This window comes from Mauremys reevesii, linkage group 2 (genome assembly GCF_016161935.1).
Source record: "Mauremys reevesii isolate NIE-2019 linkage group 2, ASM1616193v1, whole genome shotgun sequence".
NCBI classification, from domain to species: domain Eukaryota; kingdom Metazoa; phylum Chordata; order Testudines; family Geoemydidae; genus Mauremys; species Mauremys reevesii.
The window spans coordinates 33,143,578-33,166,039 of NC_052624.1; the positions used below are offsets into that span (position 1 = coordinate 33,143,578).

The window sequence follows — 22,462 nt, forward strand, 5'->3', positions numbered from 1 at the left end:
TGAAATGTATTCGTCTGATACTGACTTAATCACTGCTTTATAATCTCAGATCCAGAACAGCAAATGTCACACTTATGCCAAGTGCACAAGTTACTTATAAAAATCTCAGTAACTTTGCTATTTTATCTAACTGTAAGACAGCAAAATGGAGTAGTCTGTTATATTTGTTATGAAGCTAAGACCATGCATGTCTCCAAAACTGGCAAACATATTGCACCATGTGAAAAGGATTTCTTAAAAAGGTTTTTAAAATTTCACTCACATACACACACCTTTCCAAATTTCAACCCAGTGATTAAAAAAATAAAACCACACAACTGAGTTGTAAAGCTCAGTCTCAGGTATTTCCATAGAACCTGGTACCACAGTACACAGTACTGAAAAGCCTTTCATGATAATGTTACTAATTACAACTGATGCTTGAATGTGACTGTTAGAGGCATGGTGGGAAAAGTCACATTCAAACATCAGTTGTAATTAGTGACATTATCATTAAGCACTTTCAATACCATGTGATTTTTCCACCCCACTTCTAATAATCACAAATACAGCGTGAAACAGCTTTACCCAGATTTCTCCAAGATCCATCAGTACATGGACAGACCAATTTTTTTTTTCCAGGAACCAAGTTACTGAGACTAAGCCTACAAATATCACTTACACAAATAGAGACCCAGCTGTTACAAATGAAATAAAACATGAAACAGTTGAGTATCTCAGACCTTTTATAGTGTTAAAAGGAAGACAGTGACCATCAATTTTAAAATGACCGCTTTCCTCTAGTGATTCAGCTGTCCTTCACTAGTACATCTTAATACAATATAGGCTTTTGAAAGAGGGATTTAAAATAGGGGCAATTAAAAAATATATAGTAACTTTTGATTATATAATCCAACAAAATAGATAAATTCAAAATAGATTTGTTGACTTCAAGAGTGACAAGTTTTGCTTTCTGTTTAAACAATTTAACCGGACAAAAAAATAATTCTCTCTATTAAGTCAACTAATTACTAAAAGTAACAATTCAGGAAATAAAGTTTGAGTGTTTTCTAGTGGTCTAACTGAAGAAACTACAAGCTTGCCATAACAGTAGAATTTATTTACAAATTTAAGCATGGTTTATATACACCTCAATTTACATAGAGTGAAACTAGTATTACACTTGATATCAATATACAGTGAAAGAAAAATGAAATAAAGCAAAGTGCATACTAAAATGAACCTTTATTATTTCAAAAACAGATGCCAAGCGTGTCATATTTGCATGTTTCTGAATGCATATGGTTTTTAAAGGAAAGGAAAATGCATTCTCTACTAATAAAAAAAATTAGCTAACCCAATGTTATACTTACAACAAAATCCTGTGTTAATGCTAATTCTAAATTTAATTACCAATTTATTTCAAATTTTTCACATTTATTGGCACTATTTTTTCACTATTTAACTTTAAATGTTAATATTCCAATAAAAGCCTTCTCTCTAGGAAAGAAAGTGTATAGCGTCTAACATTTTCTATACTTGTACAGAGAGAGACTTATAATCAGCAAGTGTTAATTTTCCTAAAAATTGTTCCTTGGACCTGGCAGCAGCAAGATGCATATATAATGCTACTTGCAATAATTTTTGCTTGATTGCTAATTGTTTCTTTTAGACTTTCTTCTGGCTCTAGAACGTCAGTGAGTACTTATATTCTAAAAGTTGTATAATTTCAAGCAAAAAAGATTTATTTTTATGGAACAGGTAACAGGGAATGTTTTTTAAAACAACAAGCCACTTGCTTCTGAAGTACCCCCCCCCCCCCTATTTTTTTTTTTTGAGTAATACTTGTCTCCTCTTGGAAGAAATCTTACACGGGTTATTCAAAAAGTCCATACACAATATTAGTAAAAACCAACTCAATAGTATGTCCAGCAGTATAAAAGCCTGGCTATCAAATTACACCCATATATTGCTAACCTTATAAAGTTTGAGAGATAACTTTGTCAGGAGCACATTAGGTGTGACAGCACAGCATTTCCCATCCCTGGCACAATTTTGTCAGCACGAATGCTACTTTTTACAGTCCAAAGACTCGTATACAGGTGTATCCCATCATTGCCCACATATCGTGTTGAAAATTTTGAATCATATGAATATGTACATTTTATCTTTTAAGAGTATGAAAGTGCAATTAACAACAGTTTATCTGTTTTGGGAGCCCTGTATTTCCCTGTATTGGGGATGCATTGTGTATCCACTCATTTAACAGGTATGTTTGTTGCATTTCTGGAGCAGGAACAGTGTTTTTTTAAAACTGTACTTTATTGGTGAACATAAAATCATTACTGTTTTGTAACTTTAGCACTTAAAGGCTCACTTCCTACAAAATTTTATACTGTACATATTAAGATGGTACTACTTCAAACCCACAGATAGCAGCATAACCAAGGAAAATATGCTTGAACACACTAGAGCATTCACTTTTCTTTTCTTCCAATTTCAACATTTGACTGAGGTCTCCAAAGAAAGTGGATTCAACCCTGAGATTTTATATTTCTGATTTTTTTTCCTGTGGGAGCTTACTTTATTCCTTGTGTCTCATTCTGAACAAAGACAAAATTAGATAATTGTAACAAAAGCTCAAGACAATGCATAACACTAAGAAATGTTATTAATACTATGCAAACATCAGGGGAAAAAAAAAGCTATGCTGCATTCAGAGACAACTGCATTGCTAGATGTACATTCTTCAAATGATCAGTTAGACTCCATAAAGGAAGTTGTTATCTCACTTCTAATTTTTTCCCCTCAAGAACTATCTGGATTTCTTTGGCATCCAAAGTCTCATATGTCAATAAAGCTTCTGCTAAATTCTTGTGTTCTTTTGCATGGGTCTTCAAGATGTTCTTTGCTCGTTCATATGAGTCCTAATATAAAAAAGGTAAAAGTTTTTTTTTTAAATTCAGAACAGAAAACTTAAGAAAATGAGACAAGTACATTTTGAATTCAAAATACACCATTAAGAAAGGGTACGCAGCACCCTGAAAGATGTCCTTTCAGTTCACTCCTAAGTATAGCTTTGATCTTGCAAAGTCTTAAGCACTTGCAGCATTTTATGCTTATGATTAGAGTCCCACAGACTTCAATGGCTCTCCTCAGGTGTGTAACTTTACACCCATGTTTAAGTCTTTGCCAGGATCAGGGTCTATGTGTGGGTTGAGGAAACAATCCTGCAGACCTGCTTTGTGCTACTTAATTTTATTTTTTTTAAGTAAATTTGGAAACTGAATGACTGACAAATCAGTACAAGATTCCTCAAAGATTACTATTGAACATGTCAAGTTTTAAAATCAAGCCCTGTGAGTTATCAGAACACAATAAAAAGGCTTAACTTTTAAAAATACTTATATTACACTGCTTCAAACTTTGCTGTATCTCTCAAAATGTGCCCAGGCTCCAAAGTGCGTACAATCTAAAATTGTGTTTGTTTTTTAAAGTTAAAAAGTACCTTTTATCAATACACTTTTAGACAATTTTTTTAATTACTCAAAAAAAATTAAGTTTGAGCCATTGAAAATAGAGGATTAGAAAAATATAGCAACACTTATCACAATGCTATAAATATATGTAATCTGAAAATCCCAATACACCATTTTAAATTAAACATAATAAATCTGAATCTCAAATATATCAGCACTGTTAGAGTTAGAATAATCATTTATATACAATATAATTTAACCACCAACCCTCCCTCAAAATGCTAACCAGGAAGTAAAAATTTGGGGGGAAAAAAATGGCACTAGATACCCTAAACTAGAACTCTGATCTGGAAGTCTCAGTATGACAAAGAATTATGTTCAATTACTTGATGGAAAGTTATAAAACAGTGTGAAAGAAACACAAAATCACCACCTATTCTAAAATAGGTAACTGGAAGGTATTTAGTAAAACTCTCACATTAATTCATTGGAAATTACGCAGTTAAAGTACAGCACCACTCTGAAGACACAAGTATGTGTTAACATAGAATGCATCAGGTGTGCTTGGATAACAAAACCAACCCTGCCTATGCCATACTGCTTAAACATAAACCAAATGCAAAGCTACTAACTCCTCCTCAAAGGCATTCAATATGAAGAGACTGTGGGTTTTTGTTCAAATTTGACTTAGCTGCACCTTTAAGAATATTTCCATGCAGAAGGTCAGGCACTATACTGTATATTGCAAAGAAACCAATATAATCAGTCATTCATTATCTTTGTTCAGCCCATCTCTTAAATGGGATAAGTAATTGCAGGAAACAAATCTTACCCTTAAAAGTGTTCTTATTTCCTGTTCAATTGCAGACTGGGTTTCAGGACTGAGTTTCCCTGTATCTGCATACGTCATGACACCAAGCTAAAGAAAGAGAATAGCAAGACAAGAAAAATCTTCCATTTCAATAAAAAACTGATGCTATTGCTATTTTTGTATAAGAGATGTACCATCCACCCGCCACCCAGAAAATTGCAAGATAATATATACATCCATATTAATAAATCTGCCAAAAAGTCAGAAGCCAAACAAGAATCAGAGCAACTGCTATGACTCGGTAGGACTAAATTTATATTAATATGATCTTACCTTCTCACTCATTCCAAATTTAGTCACCATCAGCTTTGCTATTTTAGTAGCATTGTCGAAGTCACTGGAAGCACCTAAATATTAAAAACAAAATTTATGTTACATTCAACTAAACCAAAGTTACATAAACTGAATATCCATTGGCAGAAGATTCTTTAGCCACAGATCTCAACTGACCTGTTGTGATGTGATCACTTCCAAATACGAGTTCTTCTGCTACTCTCCCTCCCATACTAACATCCATTTGTGCAAGCAGCTGGGATCTAGTTTCACTCCACCTGTCATTTTCTGGTAGCAAAGATACCTATAAAATGTAGAACTTGTCAGATTAAAATAAAATAGAGCATAAAATAAAGCAGTGTTAGGGCTTCTGTTTTTTTCTGCATTTATTAATTTTATTTTTCAGGTGTTTTTTTTTAAAGCAATTTTTGAGTTTTATATAGATGTCCAAAAATCAGGAGTTTTCAGGGCTCATTAGTATATATTGTAATGAGCAATCTCTTTGTAACATCCCCATGTACACTTTTAAGTAGTACTGTTTCAAATTGCACTATATTAAAGCACACTATGGAAGTGCACACCAGCAGGGTCTCCACAGACCTATTAAAGATCAATACATTAGCGTGCTTTAGAAATTGCACCCCTGTAGTACACATTACTGCTCTGTGTAGACAAAGTCTAAATATTAAATAAATATATGGAGATACACCTATCTCATAGAACTGGAAGGGACCCTGAAGGGTCATCAAGTCCAGCCCCTGCCTTCACTAGCAGGACCAAGTACTGATTTGCCCCAGATCCCTAAGTGGCCCCTTCAAGGAATGAACTCACAACCCTGGGTTTAGCAGGCCAATGCTCAAACCACTGAGCTATCCCTCCCCGCAAAAAAGATACAAGTAACTATTTCCAGTGTTTATTGGATAAATGCCAATTTGTTTTCTTTTTTTAAAAAAATATTTTAAATCAGAGGTGTTTTATTGGTAAAATGTAAAACCAGAAGCCCTAAGCAACCTACAGGTTGATATACCCAAGAACCAAGATCAGGGAACTACAAAATGACTAGTATCCCCACTATTTCCTGAATGTGTACTCAGCACAGGTCAACTTGTCTGGAGGATATAGATTCACAGATTCCAAGGCCAGAAGGAACCATTGTGATCATCTAGTCTGACCTCCTGTATAACACAGGCGATAAAACGTACAAAATAATTCTCACATTCCTACAGCATCCCTTTTAAAAAAACATTCAATCTTGATTTAAAAATTGTCAGTGATGGATAATCAACCACAACCCTTGGTAAATTGTTCCAATACTTAATTACTCTCACTGTTTGAAATGTATGTCCTATTTCCAGTCTGAATTTGTCTAGCTTCAACTGCCAGACACTGGATTGTTATACTTTTTGCCGCTAGACTGAAGAGCCCATTATGAAATTTTGTTCCCCTTATCAAGTTACCCATTAATCTTCTCTTTGTTAAGCTATACAGACTGAGCTCTCAAAGAGCTATGCCTATCACCATAAGGCATGTCTTTGTTAAGCTATACAGACTGAGCTCTCAAAGAGCTATGCCTATCACCATAAGGCATGTCTTTTAATACTTTAATTCTCATGGCTATTCTCTGAACCCTCTCCAATTTACCAACATCCTTTTTGAGTTGTGTGCACCAGAACTGGACACAGAATCCAGCAGCAGTTGCATCAATGCCAAATACACAGATGAAATAACCTCTCTACTTCTACTCAAGATTCCACCCATTTATGGATCACATTAGTTTTTTTAGCTACAGCGTCACCCTGGCAGCTCAAGTTTGGCTAATTATCCACCATGACCCCAAAATTTTTCAGATTCTCTGCTTCCCAACATAGAATCCTTCATCCTGTAAGTATGACCTACATTCTTTGTTCCCAAATGTATACATTAGCCGTATTGTTTGCTTACATCCAGTTTATCCAATGATCCAGATCGTTCTGAATCAGTGATCTTTCCACTTCATTATTTATCATTCTGCCAGACTGAGCCATTTGCATGCTTTATCAGTGACAGTTTTACATTTTTTCCCCAGGTCACTGATAAATGTTAAAACAGTGTAGGAGCAAGAACCTGTGGGATCCCAATGCAAACACCTGCTCAATGACTATTCCCTGTTTACAATTACATTTTGAGACCCATCAATTAGCTATTTTTAACCAATTTAATGTATGCCATGTTGATTTTATATCGTTCTAGTTTTGTTGTTTTTTTTTAAATCAAGATGTCATGTGGGTACTGAGTCAAACACCTTAAAGAAGTCTAAGGCTGTTACATCAACACTACTACCTATATCAACAGAACTTGTAATCTCATCAAAAATGATATCAAATTAGTTTGACAGGATCTATTTTCCATAAATCCACATTAATTAGCATTAATTACATCACCCTCACTTAATTCTTTATTAATCGAGTCCTGTATCAGTCACTCCATAATCTTGCCCAGGGTCAACATCAAGCTGACAGGCCTATAATTACCCACCCCATCCCATTAACCCTTTTTTTAAATTGTCACAACAGTCTCCTGGAACCATCCCAGTGTTCCAAGACTTACTGAAAAATCAACATTAATGGTCCAACAACCTTCTCAGGCCAACTCTTAAAACTCTGAGTCACAAGGTTATCTGGACTTGCTGATTTAAAAAAGTGTCCAACGTCAGTAGCTTGTGTCTAACATCCTCCAAAGATACTAATGGAATGGAAAGTGATATCAACATATGATGAGACTACATCATCTGGATTTCCCCCAAAGAAATAACAGAAACATTTATTGAACAGTTTTGCCTTTTCTGCTTTATTATTAGGGGCCCTACCAAATTTCAGCCATGAAAAACGCATTATGGACCGTGAAATCTGGTCTCCTCCATGAAAACTGATCTTTTGTGTACTTTTACCCTATACCAAAGGTTCTCAAACTGTGGGTAGGGGCCCCATTTTAATGGGGTTGTTGGGGCTGGCGTTAGACTTGCTGGGGCCTGGGGCTGAAGCCCTGGGGCTTGGGCTTTGACCCCTGAACATGGGGCAGCAGGGCTCGGGTTTCGGCTTTGTCCCCCTCCCACCTGGCACAGCAGGGCTCAGGTGGACTTAGGCTTTGGTCCCCCCTCCTGGGGTCATGTAGTAATTTTTGTTGTCTGAAAGAGGTCGTGGTGCAATGAAGTTTGAGAACCGCTGCCCTATACTATACAGATTTCACAAGAGAAACCAGCGTTTCTCAAACTGGGGGTTCTGACCTAAAAAAGGGTGATGTGGGGGAGAGTGGTCGCAAGGTTATTGTGGGGGGGGGTTGCAGTATTGCCACCGTTACTTCTGCACTGCCTTCAGAGCTGGGTGGCTGGAGAGCGATGGCTGCTAGCCAGGTGCCCAACTCTGAAGGCAGTGCCCCATCAGCAGCACAGAAGTAACAGTGGCAATACCATACCATGCCACCCTTATTTCTACGCTGCTGCCGTCAGAGTTGGGTCCGGACCCCTACAGTTACAACACCATGAAATTTCAGACTTAAATATCTGAAATCAATAAATTTATTTTTAAAATCCTATGACCGTGAAATTGACCAAAATGGACCGTGAATTTGGTAGGGCTCTAATTATTATAGATAATACCATTTCTCTCTAGTAATGGACCAATACTATTGTTTCTAATATATTTTACAACTCCTTATTGTCCTTTACTGTGCTGGCCATAGATTTCTCCTTGTGCCCTTATCAATTTCTACAATTCCTAACTTCTGTTTTATATTCATTACTTGTCAACTTCCCTTTTCTTTAATTTGGTTTGTTTGTTTGTTTTTACAGCTGCCTTCTGTTCCCCTCTAAACCAGGTTGATCTTTTAACTAGTGCAGCCTTCTTTTTCAATTGGGGTTCTCTGGGCATTTAGTAAGATGTTCTTAAATTATTCCCAATTATCACTCACAATTTTTCAATTAAATTCTCTCCCACAACTGACTGGGCTCATGATTGTTTTCAGCTTTGTGAAATTAGCCCTATTAAAGCGTGTATATATATATATATATATATATATATATATATATATATATATATATATACATATATATATATATATATATATATATATATATATAACACAAATATATATATATATATATATATATTTATATTTATATATATTTTTTTTTTTTTACTGGTCTGGATTTTATTCTGTTTGCACATTATAAACATGATCAAAGTAATGATCACTTCTACCTAAGCAACCATTAATGTTTAGTTCTGTGTTCAGTTACTCTGTTGGACCTTGCCTTAATACAGAATTCCTCTGTGTTGGTTGCAACACTTGAGGATGTTTTAGTACTAGCAGCATGAGACCTCCAGTGTATGTTACTCAAATGAAGTCCCCCAGTCTCAACTTTTTTTCCTTACATGTTGCAAATAGATGCCCACTACCTTATGCACCTTGTTCCCTAAACTGATTTGGTGATCTACAGCAGACACCAACTAATATCCCATCTTGTTCTGTACATGTTTGGACACTGGTTCATATGCTTCTGGATCAATGTGTTACACTAGTTTGGTTGGATATTAAAAGACAAATATACACAACAGGGAACACCTCCCTTTCTGTTCAGATATCACCCAGCTCAGATTTCAAAGGATAGGATAGAAATGTTGGAAGAGGCAAGGTCTGTCCTAAAAGAAGAGCGAGCAATCTATTGAAGTTAGCAATCTATTTTGGACAAAATATCTTTGGAGAAGCACTGGCTTGATACAAGGAAGTTTCTATAAAAGGCAACTCTGCCTTTTAAGCTTTCTGGGATTTTCTGGCTGTTCTAGAAGAGAAATGGACTAATAGTAGTTCAGAATCACATCAAGACTTAATATTCCCTCCTTGCCTGTTTGAACCATTATTGATGGCTAGCAGGTTTGAAGCTAAGGATAAGTCTGTCTCTCTAACCCAGCTATAGAAAAAAGGAACGAAGTAGAAAAAGCAATTCAGAAGATTTTTCTCTTTAAAAAGCTTATTTTTATATCATATATACATTAGTTTATTACAGTAGTTTTGCAATATCATGACGTGCCTTTTATGTCACAATGTTGCTGGGAAATTCCTTAAAAGTGCAAAAAGGTAAACAGTATAAATGTTAGGCTTATTTTAAAAAAACTCACATGTCCAAGTGTTGGTCCTCGGGGCATGATTGTAGCTTTGTTGATTGGCATTGCATCTTTGGTATAATATGCAATTATAGCATGTCCAGATTCGTGATATGCTGTGATTGTTTTGTTTTTATTGTCAATTTCTACACTTCTACGTTCAGGTCCTTAAAAACATATGAAAAGGAAGAGAATAATAAAGCTGCATAACAAGCAAATGAAATTAAACTATCATTCAAACATGTTTACACGCACACAGACAACTGACATTTGAGGACTACAGTGAAATAAATCAAATTATTGTCATTAGATTTGTTACTAGGAGGAATTTTCAAAAAGGCTCAGTATTGGCCTAACTCCGCTCACACTGAAGTCAATTTGACTTTAATAGGAGTAATATGAGGGTAATTCCAAGTGCTTTTGAAAATGTCAGTCCATCAAGTATAAATGGATCAGAAGATGTTTTTGGATTAGTATATGCCTGAGGCATCTAAATTTTACTTCACCATATGCCTCAATCCAAATCTTGCTCCAGGGTTCTGATAATCCACCTCCCTTCTTTACAAGGAAGAAGCATATCTCCTTTATTTGATCCTTTGCCTCCCATTTATTTTTAAAGTGCTGACAGCATACTCATTACTGTATAGGACATTCATTGAGATAGTCCTTGCTACAGAAAGCTTGCAGTATTAACAAATCTCAGACAATCTGTTTTAAACTGTGGTTAACATACTGTTAACCCTCTGATACAGATGGGTCCTATGCAAAGTTGGGGTGAATAGCAGAAGGCTCTTGTACAGCTATACATCATCCCCTTAACCCTCTTCCTTCCCGAGAGCCTCAGTCATGTCACAATAGCATGTTTTACCTCAATCCAAATATTCTCGTAACTGTATCTATGGTATAGTCTGGCTGAGTATGTTACAAACAGTGCCATTGTTTTTTTGTTTTTGTTTTTTATTTACACTATTCGAATTTGTGAAAGATTATTGCAGTAGGTTGGAAATATGTTAATTTCTTCTTAATTTCCTAGCTTCAGAGCTTCTAAACACCCAAGCATGTTGGATATAATGATTCAATTAATTGCCTCTAAAAGCCATTAGCCTTTATGGCAAGAGTAAATTTCCCAATGTAGCACACTACCACACAGAGCATTTGCTGTTAGTATCTGAAGCTGCCATGGCAACTACTATAAGCTTTGACCTAACTAGATAACATTACTGTACTTGAGACTATTACATTATTAGAATATCATTTAGGTTTGCATTTGAAAGCATCCATCTTAGGTCTTTCTAATGTGCCCACCATTGTAGTTGGTAAGCACTAACCTAAAAACATCAGTCTAATTGAGAAGCAGGTAGTTGAAAACGATGATAAAATGCAATAAACATACTCAAATATAAAACACTACTCTATCTTAAAAATTATTAGTCTTTCATATGTAAAAGCCTACCCATGAGAATTTTGTCCTTTGAGAATTCCAGTTCCTTCATGGTTACCATATCTTTCCCATCAACAGCTGCCTTTAATGCAGCTTGGTTCACAAGATTTTCTAGCTCTGCTCCAGAAAATCCTACTGTACCCCGTGCAATTATTTCTGGATCAAGAGCTGTGTGAAAAAAGAATAGATATTGATAACACCTATTAATTCCTTGCAAAGAATTTTGTTTCTGTTTATCTAACAATGTCAAAAATGGGTTAGACATTTATATGAATGAGAATGCCTGGTTACAATAGTAAATATTAAAATATAAAAATAAAGTTTTAGAAGGGATATGAACTCTCATGCCTCTGGATTTAAACACATCTGTAACCATTGCAGATTAGAAAGAAGCTCTGCTCAGAGCAGGTTGTCCCATAACTGTCTATTAAAGGGTTTCTTGCACCTTCATCTGAAGCATCTGGTTCAAATCACTATTGCTGACATGACAATGAACTAGATCAGGGGTTCTCAAACTTCATTGCATCGTGACCCTTTCTGACAACAAAAATTACTTCACGACCCCAGGAGTGGGGACCAAAGCCTGAGCCCACCCAAGCCCCACCACCCTGGGGGAGGGCAGGGGAGAACCAAAGCCCCGCCTCCCCAGACCGGGGGGCCGAAGCCGAAGCCCAAGGGCTTCAGCCCCACGCAGGAGGCCTGTAATCTGAGCCCTGCCGCCCTGGGCTGAAGCGCTCAGGCTTGGGCTTGTCTTTGGCACTGGGCCCCAGCATTAAAACAGGGTCACAACCCACTCTGGGGTGCGGAGTCATAGTTTGAGAACCACTGAACTAGATGGACCAAGAGTCTGATGGCAAAAGATGTCATCCCATGCAGCTAAATATTTATACTTACATTGATCATACTTTATTTTATTAAGGTACCATTTCAGAATTTCTGTTCGACCTTTCACATCTGGCCTTGGAACTGTAACTTGCATGTCAAAGCGGCCAGGACGTATTAGAGCACTAAGAGAAAGGAAAAAGAAACTTAGTAAATAAGATGTGCTTTAACATTTGAAGATCAATGTTACTGACAGAATGTTACAGCAACATCTAATTTTCTTAATAAAAGAGACATTTTGTGAAGACTTTCTCCCAGGAACACACCTCTCTCTCTCCATTTATCTGTATGCTGTGGAAAAAGCAGGTGTAGGTGTTTGTTGCTGGTTAACTTTAGCAGAAAGCAATTTCTATTAATCTATCAAGAGGTACAGTAATATTTTTGATGTATAGAATTACTGCCAAAAATGTATATGCGGCTAAGGGGTGATTCTTTGCCAAGTTGTCAATGCATCATACAGCCAACACTTAGCACATTTTTACAATTCTTACTAGAACACGTGGTAATATTTCCTCTAAATGGGTGGCTCTTAAATTTTACAAACTGGCTGGTCCCTACAGCTTTCCAGAGAAAAGTAACCTCAACTCATTTGTAAAATCTGAAGATTATCACAACTTTATAGACAGCCCTCATTACTATAGAATTGGAGATTTAATACACATTTGTGAGACTGGTACATAAACTTCATACTTACTTATCTAATGCTTCAGGGAAGTTTGTTGCACCAATAATAATAACTCCTTCATTAGGCTTAAAGCTTCAAGAAAGATTTAAAAGGATATTAGTTTACAAAGTTAGATTAAGCATTACGAAATTTCACTTAAAAAAAACAAAAAACAACAACTTCCCACTTTTTAGTTAGTTTACTACTTCTGGGTCTTCTCTGGGCCAGCTGCAGTCAATTTGTCTATCAGAGTGTGGAGTCCATCGAGGTATAAGCCACAAACAGCCACATCAACCCAATGATTGTCTACATGTCCTCTACCTGCCCATCCATTCCAGAGGAGACAGCTCTGGAGGCAATCAATTGATAGATCATCATTAATAGGGACAGTGTGTCTTTATTTCCTAAAACGGGGGTTAAAATTTGGTCTAAATAATGGAAAAGGCGTATTTTTCACACACACACCCCCAAAAAAAATCAAACCTCTGTTTTGAAAATTAAAGTATTTTAGGCTTAATCAGTAACAAAAATAGCTTTGTTAGGTTTATGGCTTGAATGAGTTGATGTGAAACATCAGGTACATTTTTGTCCAGACCCAGAGTTAAGCACTATTACATAAAGATTGATGAAGGAACATTCCAAACCCACACTGCTTGTCTAAGTGGCAAGATGCAGCCACGCTCCCTAGGTCAAGTAGGGAAACAGTTTTTTTAGCTTATCCTTGAGGACAACATGCAGGTAGTAAGCGCTTTTCAGCTTAATACATCTATCAGTGGGGGTGAATTTAGATTTTATTTGGTTTAAGCCCTAGAAAGACTGTTCCTAGTTCTCAAGGCCTGTATCTCAGTGAGAACACCTGCCAAATGCATCTACTTGAATCAGAGGAAAACGACAAAGTTAAGCAAAGCTGGTGCACATAGCCCTTCTGGCACTTACTAAGCCAGTGCCCCCTGGGGCTAGAGGGGAAGGGATTATTCAACCCTGCAAAGAGAAAGCAACATTTCCAGCAATACTTCCCCTTTCACTGGTAGCTTTAATTCCTGCTGGGGCTCTACAGGCACTAAACCAGCTAATGCTCCAACTCAGATTTCTCATCCCCCCTTCATCTTTCTCACACACACACACTTTTTTTTTTTTTTTTTTTAAAGCTAGCGCGCACTCACACACACATACACACACACACACACACCCCTCATCTGCTCTGCCACTTCAACCTGGCCCTCTCGTATACTTTCCGCCACCAGAATTCCTGGCTCTACTGTTCTTGCTAGCATAAAGTGGTGATGAAATTGATTATAGGTATTATTTAAATTGTATAACCTTTAATCAAATCTCAATGTTGACGAGATTCTTAACCTTAGCTTTAAGAGAGGGAATATCTCATTCAGGTGTTTTAAAAATATCAATATCAGAATATCAAGGAACAGAAATATATGTACCCATCCATTTCGGCAAGAAGTTGATTGATGGTCTGTCTTGAGTAGGGATGCATTGGAGACTCAATTCTCTTCCCGCCCACAGAATCCAACTCATCAATAAATATAACACAAGGAGCATTTGCTTTTGCTTCCCCTAACAAAGAAAATAGCTTAAGAACATTTGAAATCAATGTATTTCATATATACAAATTATATCCAATTTTCCCTATTATTTTAGGATTCTATTATTTCTATTCTATTACTCCACTATTTTAAGACTCAATTTTTTTTTTTTTTTTGGCCAACTGTCACCAGAATTGCGCTTATTTCAATCAATGAACCAACGTATTTGGGAAAAAGTGACCAAAGATTAAGAAATTCATATTTTAGATCATATGCACACAAAAACTGTTTTTATAGGATAAGTAGATGTCAAATTGTGACCCATTAAAACAGAAGACATTGTCAAGTTTGAGGAACTTAAGGTACAATACAATAGGTCAACTTTATCAGCTCTCTCACAGCAAAGGTTTCAGCTTCAGAATTACAGGTATTAATTAACTGACTGATCAAAAGCGAAGCTAAACCCAATTATAATTTGAACTGAATGGGACACAATCAACTTGACATCTACTCAATTTAATACATGTAATACCCCCTAGCTCTTACAGAGCACTTTTCATCAACAAATCTCAAAGCACTTTACAAGGGAGGAGGTATCATTCTCCCAATTTTACAGATTGGGAAAAAGGGGTGAAGTGACTCACCCAAGGTCACCCAGCAGGTCCGTGACAGAGCCAAGAAAAGAAACTAGCTCTCCCGATCCCCAGTCTAGTGCTCTTTCCACTAGGCACATTTTACTCACTTTTTTAAAGAGGCAAAGTTTAAAGTAAAAGAAGTGAGTTTCAAGTACTACACCTGTGCCTAATTCGCCTGCCAGTTTGTAGTTTTACCAATTCCCCCACTTTTAAAAAATGTTTTTTTTCCTCTTGCTGGGTGAAAGTCACAAAAAGGAGAAAATTACTATACTGTGGAAAGAGTGAAACTGGTTACACAAAAGTCTCGTCAAATTATTGTTTATTATAGCACAGTAGCATCCACAATGTGCTAAACACTATACACACATTGAGAAAGACATATCCTGCAACATATTTTAGAAAGAAAAAAAGACAAAGGATAAAGGCAGGCAACACAAAACATAAGGAAACTGTCAAGATGAAGACTGACATCTTGTTAGTTACATTTTGTTTATATTTTGTTTTATTTATATTAAAACTAAAAAAAATTCTTCCTTAGGCATTACTAAGACTACGATTTAGTCACGAGTATTTTTAGTAAAAGTCACGGACAGGTCCAAGGGCAATAAGCAAAAATTCATGGCCCGTGACTTGTCCATGATTTATACTATAAATACCCCCTGACAATCTTTACAGGGGGACCACTGCTGTGGGGGACTAGCCAGGAGGCCGCTGCTCTGGGAGGGGAGCCGTGGGGGCCAACTGCTTCGGCAGCCCTGGGGTTAGCCACACTGGCCACTGCAGAAGTCACAGTGGTCGCGAGAAAAAAAAAAAAAATCACAGTATCCTTGACTTCCGTCACAGACACGAAGCCCTACTCATTACATTTAGTAATGTTGGGACCTACTTGTGACAACAGTGGCTAAATAATATTCCAGACAGAATTATGATTTTAAATGGACATGTCCCTTTGTCTATGAAAGACTGAGGTATTAACTTACCAAGACACATTTCTACATGTGTTGGAAATAGTTTAAGTTAATGTTGAAAGTTAAAAATAGTAGGTTTCTGCAGTTCATGGCCACTCATGAGTCCAGTGAGTCTCATTCATTTCAGTGGAAAACTGGCCTAGTGTGGAAGTGTATTTTTTGCCATGAGACATTGCTACTTTTCAGCAACCAGTACTTTATGCAATTAACCTATGTACTACTGACACTTAAATAGCATCAGCAAACACCCAACTTAAAGTGTTAAAGGAATAGAAAACAACTGAATTGAAAAATTAACTTACTAAACAGATTTCGGATACGACTGGCTCCAACACCAACGAACATTTCATCAAACTCTGACCCAGATGCATAGTAGAATGGAACATCAGCTTCACCAGCCACAGCTCGTGCAAGAAGGGTCTTGCCTGTACCTGGTGGTCCAACTAACAAAATCCCTGAAGAAAGATTTATACTATCATAAAGAAACTCTGTTATACAGTAGCTCTCTCATACCTTCCAAGTCTTTAAAAAAAAAAAAAACCTTACAACCAGCTTCAATTATATTTTAATATATAATTTCAAATATTGCTTAACCAAGATTTCAACATGGTTGCAGCACAGCAGGACTTAGATTTACAGTTGATCTATTTATACTTTGATGCAAATTTGAAGCATGAAAACAGCAGAATTTAAAAAGAAGCATATTGCCAAATAAAATAAAAAATCTAGATACAACAGTATATGATACTATCATTACTGAAATTCTACCAGTGTCAACTTTTTGATAACTGTATTTAGGAAGAAAAAAAAATTGGAGATATACTAATCTCCTAGAACTGGAAGGGACCTTGAAAGGTCATCGAGTCCAGCCCCGTGCCTTCACTAGCAAGACCAATTTTTGCCCCAGATCCCTAAGTGGCCTCCTCAAGGACTGAACTCACAACCCTGGGTTTAGCAGGCCAATGCTCAAACTACTGAGTTATCTCCTGCCCCCCCCCCCCCCTTCCTCAACAGTGTTGCCCTTTCTTACACTTGAGAATGTTCCCCGTTTAAAAACACAATCTACTATGTATGTTGTGTCATGGTCCTATGACTTGTTAAATTATGAATATGATCAACAATATGATCTCTATAAAGTAGGGTGGGTCAATGAGACTCATTTAAATTTTATAGAAGATTCAAAGCCTGTCTATACGAATTAAAGAACAAACATAACTGTTTAAAACATAATTATAGCCATATTTCAAAAGTCAGATGAAAATAATTTGACCTAAACAGAGCTACAAATTCCCTTTTCCTCTGTGTAAGTGAGCAAACAACTGCCATAAATGTAAGCCCAGTGTATATTAGACAATTGAATAATTGTTGAAAATGGGTTTCAGTTATAAGTCCTCCTAAACTGTTCCTGAAAACAGTTCAGGTGGCAGTGCAGGCGTAGCAAGCCCATTTCACACCCCTGAGATTTGGTGGTGGTCAAACTCAAGACAAGTTCCATCAAATACTAATTATTCTTGCTGAAACGGTGGTAACTATTGTGTCTAGTCTAAACCATTTTCTATACCAATTTATGGCAACGAGGAGAGGTAAGTCATTTCTTATTTTTCAATTTCCTAACAGACAAACTTTTAGGATCAAAAGAACCATTCCATTCTAGTCCACTAGTTTCTTCAACTTTTTTTTTTTTTTTTTTTAAACTCACGTAGCCTTCCATTTTTTTTGCCCAAGATTCTCGTTTCTCACATTTGGGCTGAGACAACACAAGAGTTCTGGGGGAGTTTCAGCAAAACTGGCTGAGCCCTTTTAAGGTTAGAGCATAAACATTGCTTCTTTTTCAAACATTAAGATTCTTGTTTTAACTTAGATGGGTTTTTAAGCTATAAACATGCCACAGATTTAACCCTCAATGAGCACAAGTGCCTTTGATAGGATCAAAATTTTGTTCGCACAGTTACAAGTGACAAAGACAACACACATCCACCATACACAGTACCAATTTTTACTACTTAAAAAAAAACCCTAAAGTTTTTCTCAAATCACAATGGGGTAGGACTCTTGGCATGGAATAGATACAGCTACAGTGTAGCATGTATACCACACTGGTGTAGTTTGAAAAGTTGAAATGGCTGACAACTTAATATCTAGATGATGATAGACAGCAAAGTCCAGTGATGATTGAATCTGGTAATATTCTGAACAGAGAGTTCTCAACTATTCTGGGAGCTATATGCATTGCTTCACGCTGACTCAGTCATTCAAAGCTTCAAAGTGAAATTCCAGGAGTCTTATTATATAAATTAGCAGATGACATTCTTACCTTTTGGAAGTTTACCTCCCAGGACAGTAAATTTCTGTGGATTTTTCAAGAATTCTACAACTTCCTGTAATTCCTGCTTAGCTTCTTCCACCTACACATTAAAATATGCCAGGAAATGTGACAAAGTAGTTATAAAACACTGCAGCTATTTTGATACAGTTACAAATAATTGTGGACAAAAACTGTGGAAGTAGTCTGTACTAGGAACATGAGCAGATATGTTCAGATTGCAGCAATTGTTCACACAAAAATGAAACAAAACAATGGGCTGGGAAAATGCATTAATGCAGTGTAGTCCTTAATGCTTCAAAAATGAAAGCAAAATATTATTTTATATTGTCCTCACGATACAAAAAAATAAAAACCAAATTCCATGACAAAGCGGAGGCATTACTGAAGTTAATGCCAAAGTTTTCTCTAATGAGACTATTACAACTATTTATTTTCAGATAAATCAAAAATTATTTTTGCAGTAGAGATGCAACAGGAATTTAGAGCGCAGGTAAATAGCTACCCATTGAAACTGCTCCCTATTAAGTAGATTAGGGGAATCAGAAACAAATGCATTCTGACTTTTTAACACCTAGAGTAGCCTTCTTCAGTGGTAGACTTAGTAGAGACTGTACTGTCCTTACACATTCATTCCCAACATCTGGTGATGCTTGTGGATGCAGACATGTCACTCACCACAGGGGCAACAAAAATATACTTATGCTTGGCTACTACAGTTTGTGAATGTTAGTTTGTGAAATAATCTATTCCAGGCACCAGGAAGATAGAACATACTTCACGGATTTCCCCCTCAACCCATACTGCCTACAGAAAACAAAAATCAGTTGGCAGCTACTTACCTGGACTCTAAAACCTTGTTGCCTCTCTACTAACTACAGAACAATTTGGAAATGCCATGCTGGTCTTGCTTTTCTAGGTTTATCATTCATCCATAGTGCAAACCTGATTCTATCATTCTATAACCAGCCCTGTAAAAACAAGACTTTTAGCCATGGGCTACCACTTTAGGAAAATACCTGCAAAAATCCATAATTTTTCAGGTTCATGGTTTGGCAACAAGCGATCCATGCAAAGCTAATTTTTGAACTTACTCCTTTAACATGTTCAAAAGTGACATTTTTCATCTGAATAGGATCAACTGCTGCATCAAGCCCAGATGTTGTCCGAAAGCGTACTGCAGGCAAACCAGAAGGGGGGATGTTTCAGTTTACAAGATGCCATTTAATTCCAAGACTACATATATAATATTTTTAATAGATATGCACAGTTAATCTGCCTGTGTTATGTCATCCATATCTTTTTTTAAAAGCAATGTTTCCATTTACAAGTGTCCAGCTAGAATAAATATTTTAATAGCTTCATTTTGTAGAACAATTAAGGTTTAGTTTTTTCCACATATATTTAATAGCTATATGAACTGAATTCAGTGGTTATGAGAGATTAACCAACTGCTTTTTGGTTCATTTTAGAGATCATTCCTTCATAGCTCAGGAGGAAGTCCTGTCTCCAAAAAATATATATACATAGGTAGTTGTACAAGTGTCCCCACAATGCCTCAACAATTCAACAATGAATCTCACCTCTGTTCCAGAGGTTCCACCCCTAAGTATGGAACTGTAGTCCAATACTGATACATTCAGCCTTTGGCCATTCAAATGAGATAGCTAAAAAGCATAAATTTATGATGGTGCTTTTGGCAATATAAGCATCTGGTCATTAGAAGCTAGGTGAGATCACATGAGAACCACCAAATGGCAAAAGTTCTTTTCTCACTACTGACCTGAATGAGAACAGATCACCTAAATTCTGGGTCACATTACTTATTTTGCTCCCTCCACCCTCATTTGCAAGAGCTTTATCAAGAAAGTCAGAGTATCAGAGTAAGAAAAAAAATTACTTTACACATTTGTAGTTATCTTTTGAAGTGCTGAATGCAAAAGCAATAAATATTGCCTAAATTCCTTTCGTATTTTGAAACGTTACCTTAAAATAATCACCATACAAAGTACAATACACAGGTTGAACAAAAAGAAACTGAGTAAAGTGAAAGGTTAAAGGAATGAAAAGTTAACAAACCAGTATCAGAAAAGGAGCCTTTACCAGATAAAAATGGGGTTTTTGACAAGCCATAAATACCAAGCAGTAACAAAACAAGGAGAAAGAGACGTGTTCGTCTTAAGGAATCTGTAAGAGAAAACACAAAAAAATGTAAATAGGATGAAATAAACTACTTTCCAAATAACAGAATGTGATGGTATTACATTAAAGCAGCTTACCATTTGTTCTTTGCGTGAGTGCCTGTGCTTTCAAAAAGCCCTCAGCAAAACCAGTTTTAAACGCATCTTGATGAGCTTCAGGTACATTTTTTGTTTTCACTAACTTGTCTAAGCTTTCAACATCAGATCCTCGGTCTCTCAAAAGGAGTCCCTAAACATACATTGCATACTAATATTACTTTGTATTCATTTTGATAGAGAGCCAGTTTTTCAATGAGGAACTGTCAGATATTAGCAATATTAATTTGTTTTCAGTGTACAAAATGTTACAGTAGAACCTCAGAGTTACAAACACCTTGAGAATGGAGGTTGTAACTTTAAACAAAAATGTTATGGTTCTTCTTTCAAAAGTTTACAGCTGAACATTGACTTAATACAGCTTTGAAACTTTACTATGCAAAAGAAAAACACTGCTTTTAACCATCTTGAAACAAGCACAGAAAACAGTTTCCTTACCTTTTCAAGTATTTGTTAGTGTGTGTAACTTCCCCCCCTTTTTTTTTAGTAGTTTACATTTAACACAATACTGTATTTGGGAGGTTTTGTTTTTGTTCTCTTTTTTGTGTCTCTTCTGTCTGCTTGCATATTTCTGGTTCCAAATGAGATGTGCGGCTGACTGGTCAGTTCATAACTCTGGTGTTTGTAAATCTGAGGTTCTACTATATGGGGCATCTGTGACAGAGTAGCTATTCCAGTAACAAAATTTTCTGGCTACTCCAAGATCTGGGTTTACTGCATTAGATTTCTGCAAGTTAACTTTAAACCAGGAAGACACCTCCTGTTTAGGTGAGCATGCTACAACGTTAAAAAGACATCAGCCATCAAAGTAGCTATTCTTAAAGCAGTAGCCAAGTTACAACTGCTATAGTACAAAAAAGCACCCATTTATAAGTGAAACCACTCACTGAACTTCTGCGCATAGGAGTGCTTCATTGGTCTCCAAGATTCTTTTGTAATTTATTTTAAAATTAGGTCAGAAGCAAAATATTTTATTTTGGAATTAAAAATTTACTCTTCTAGGTTTTCAACCTGTTATCATTACAAGAATTAATGGATTTAGGGATCCTTATATCAGCAATAGTAAAGCAAGTCCTGGGTGCAGGATAAGGAAGGGGAAATGGAATCTTTTCAATTAATTGAAGTTATAAGATCTAGGAAGATTTTCCTTTCAATAAGTCAGAACATTACTGATTATTCAGTAATGAAATGTCATGACTTAAGTCTTCAATTTCTTCACAGTAGTCATGATCTCAAAATGTAGCTCTTTGTACTTGCCTTTACAAATGAAGGGGATATGTTTTCTGTTTCTGCAAATCGTTCGGATGTCGACTGCAGACGTCTTGCTCTTGATTTCAAAGTCTTAAAACCCCGAGACTGTATGAAAACTTAAACAAACACACTTTCCTTTAACATCATACTTCCTCTTTAAGCAGAGAAGGAATAAGGTGTGTCAAACAAATCAAAGTTACACCATATTTGTAGGTTCTTCCTGTCTTATTTCTCCAAAGCCTCTTATAAATGATATATATTTTATTGCATAAATAATAAAAACAAAAAGTAAGTTGACCATACTAAAAAGGTGCTAGGTGACAAGAATAAATTACCAGTCATTTCAATTAGTTTTAAAGTTTTATCTGAGCCTTTGAATGGCTACACTCACTCCAAAAAGGCTCTTGCAACACAAGTTCCCCAATTAATACTAAAGTCATTCTGAATCCCTCAGCATACTTAATGAAATGTACTGCAATCCTAATACAAAACCAAAGGAGAGTGACAAGTTACACCTCAAGAAAGATTTCAGAGTGGTAGCCATGTTAGTCTATATCAGCAAAAACAATGAAGAGTCCTTGTGGCGCCTTAGAGACTAACACATTTATTTGGGCATAAGCTTTCGTGGGCTAGAACCCACTTCATCAGATCTGATGAAGTGGGTTCTAGCCCACGAAAGCTTATGCCCAAATAAATGTGTTAGTCTCTAAGGCGCCACAA

At 36.4% G+C, this 22,462-nt stretch overlaps 1 protein-coding gene across 4 annotated transcripts in view; it reads right to left on the reverse strand.

Moving 5' to 3' along the window:
• Nucleotides 1-1,078: 1,078 nt before the first annotated feature.
• Nucleotides 1,079-22,462, reverse strand: part of YME1L1 (YME1 like 1 ATPase) — a 34,766-nt gene continuing 13,382 nt past the window's right edge. Inside the window, exons 5-19 of one of the 4 annotated variants that reach the window (XM_039524401.1) lie at nucleotides 21,749-21,858; nucleotides 20,474-20,624; nucleotides 20,298-20,381; nucleotides 19,214-19,371; nucleotides 18,186-18,276; nucleotides 16,174-16,326; nucleotides 14,167-14,299; nucleotides 12,758-12,820; nucleotides 12,076-12,188; nucleotides 11,194-11,349; nucleotides 9,756-9,907; nucleotides 4,780-4,906; nucleotides 4,603-4,676; nucleotides 4,291-4,377; nucleotides 1,079-2,906 (exon numbers count right to left, since the gene is read on the reverse strand). In XM_039524401.1, coding sequence (XP_039380335.1) covers nucleotides 2,763-2,906; nucleotides 4,291-4,377; nucleotides 4,603-4,676; nucleotides 4,780-4,906; nucleotides 9,756-9,907; nucleotides 11,194-11,349; nucleotides 12,076-12,188; nucleotides 12,758-12,820; nucleotides 14,167-14,299; nucleotides 16,174-16,326; nucleotides 18,186-18,276; nucleotides 19,214-19,371; nucleotides 20,298-20,381; nucleotides 20,474-20,624; nucleotides 21,749-21,858 — 1,796 coding nt within the window. In that variant the 3' untranslated portion in view covers nucleotides 1,079-2,762. Of the gene's footprint in view, nucleotides 2,907-4,290; nucleotides 4,378-4,602; nucleotides 4,677-4,779; nucleotides 4,907-9,755; nucleotides 9,908-11,193; nucleotides 11,350-12,075; nucleotides 12,189-12,757; nucleotides 12,821-14,166; nucleotides 14,300-16,173; nucleotides 16,327-18,185; nucleotides 18,277-19,213; nucleotides 19,372-20,273; nucleotides 20,382-20,473; nucleotides 20,625-21,748; nucleotides 21,859-22,462 lie in introns of all 4 variants that reach the window. The other 3 variants (XM_039524400.1, XM_039524403.1, XM_039524402.1) reach the window with 3 other exon arrangements.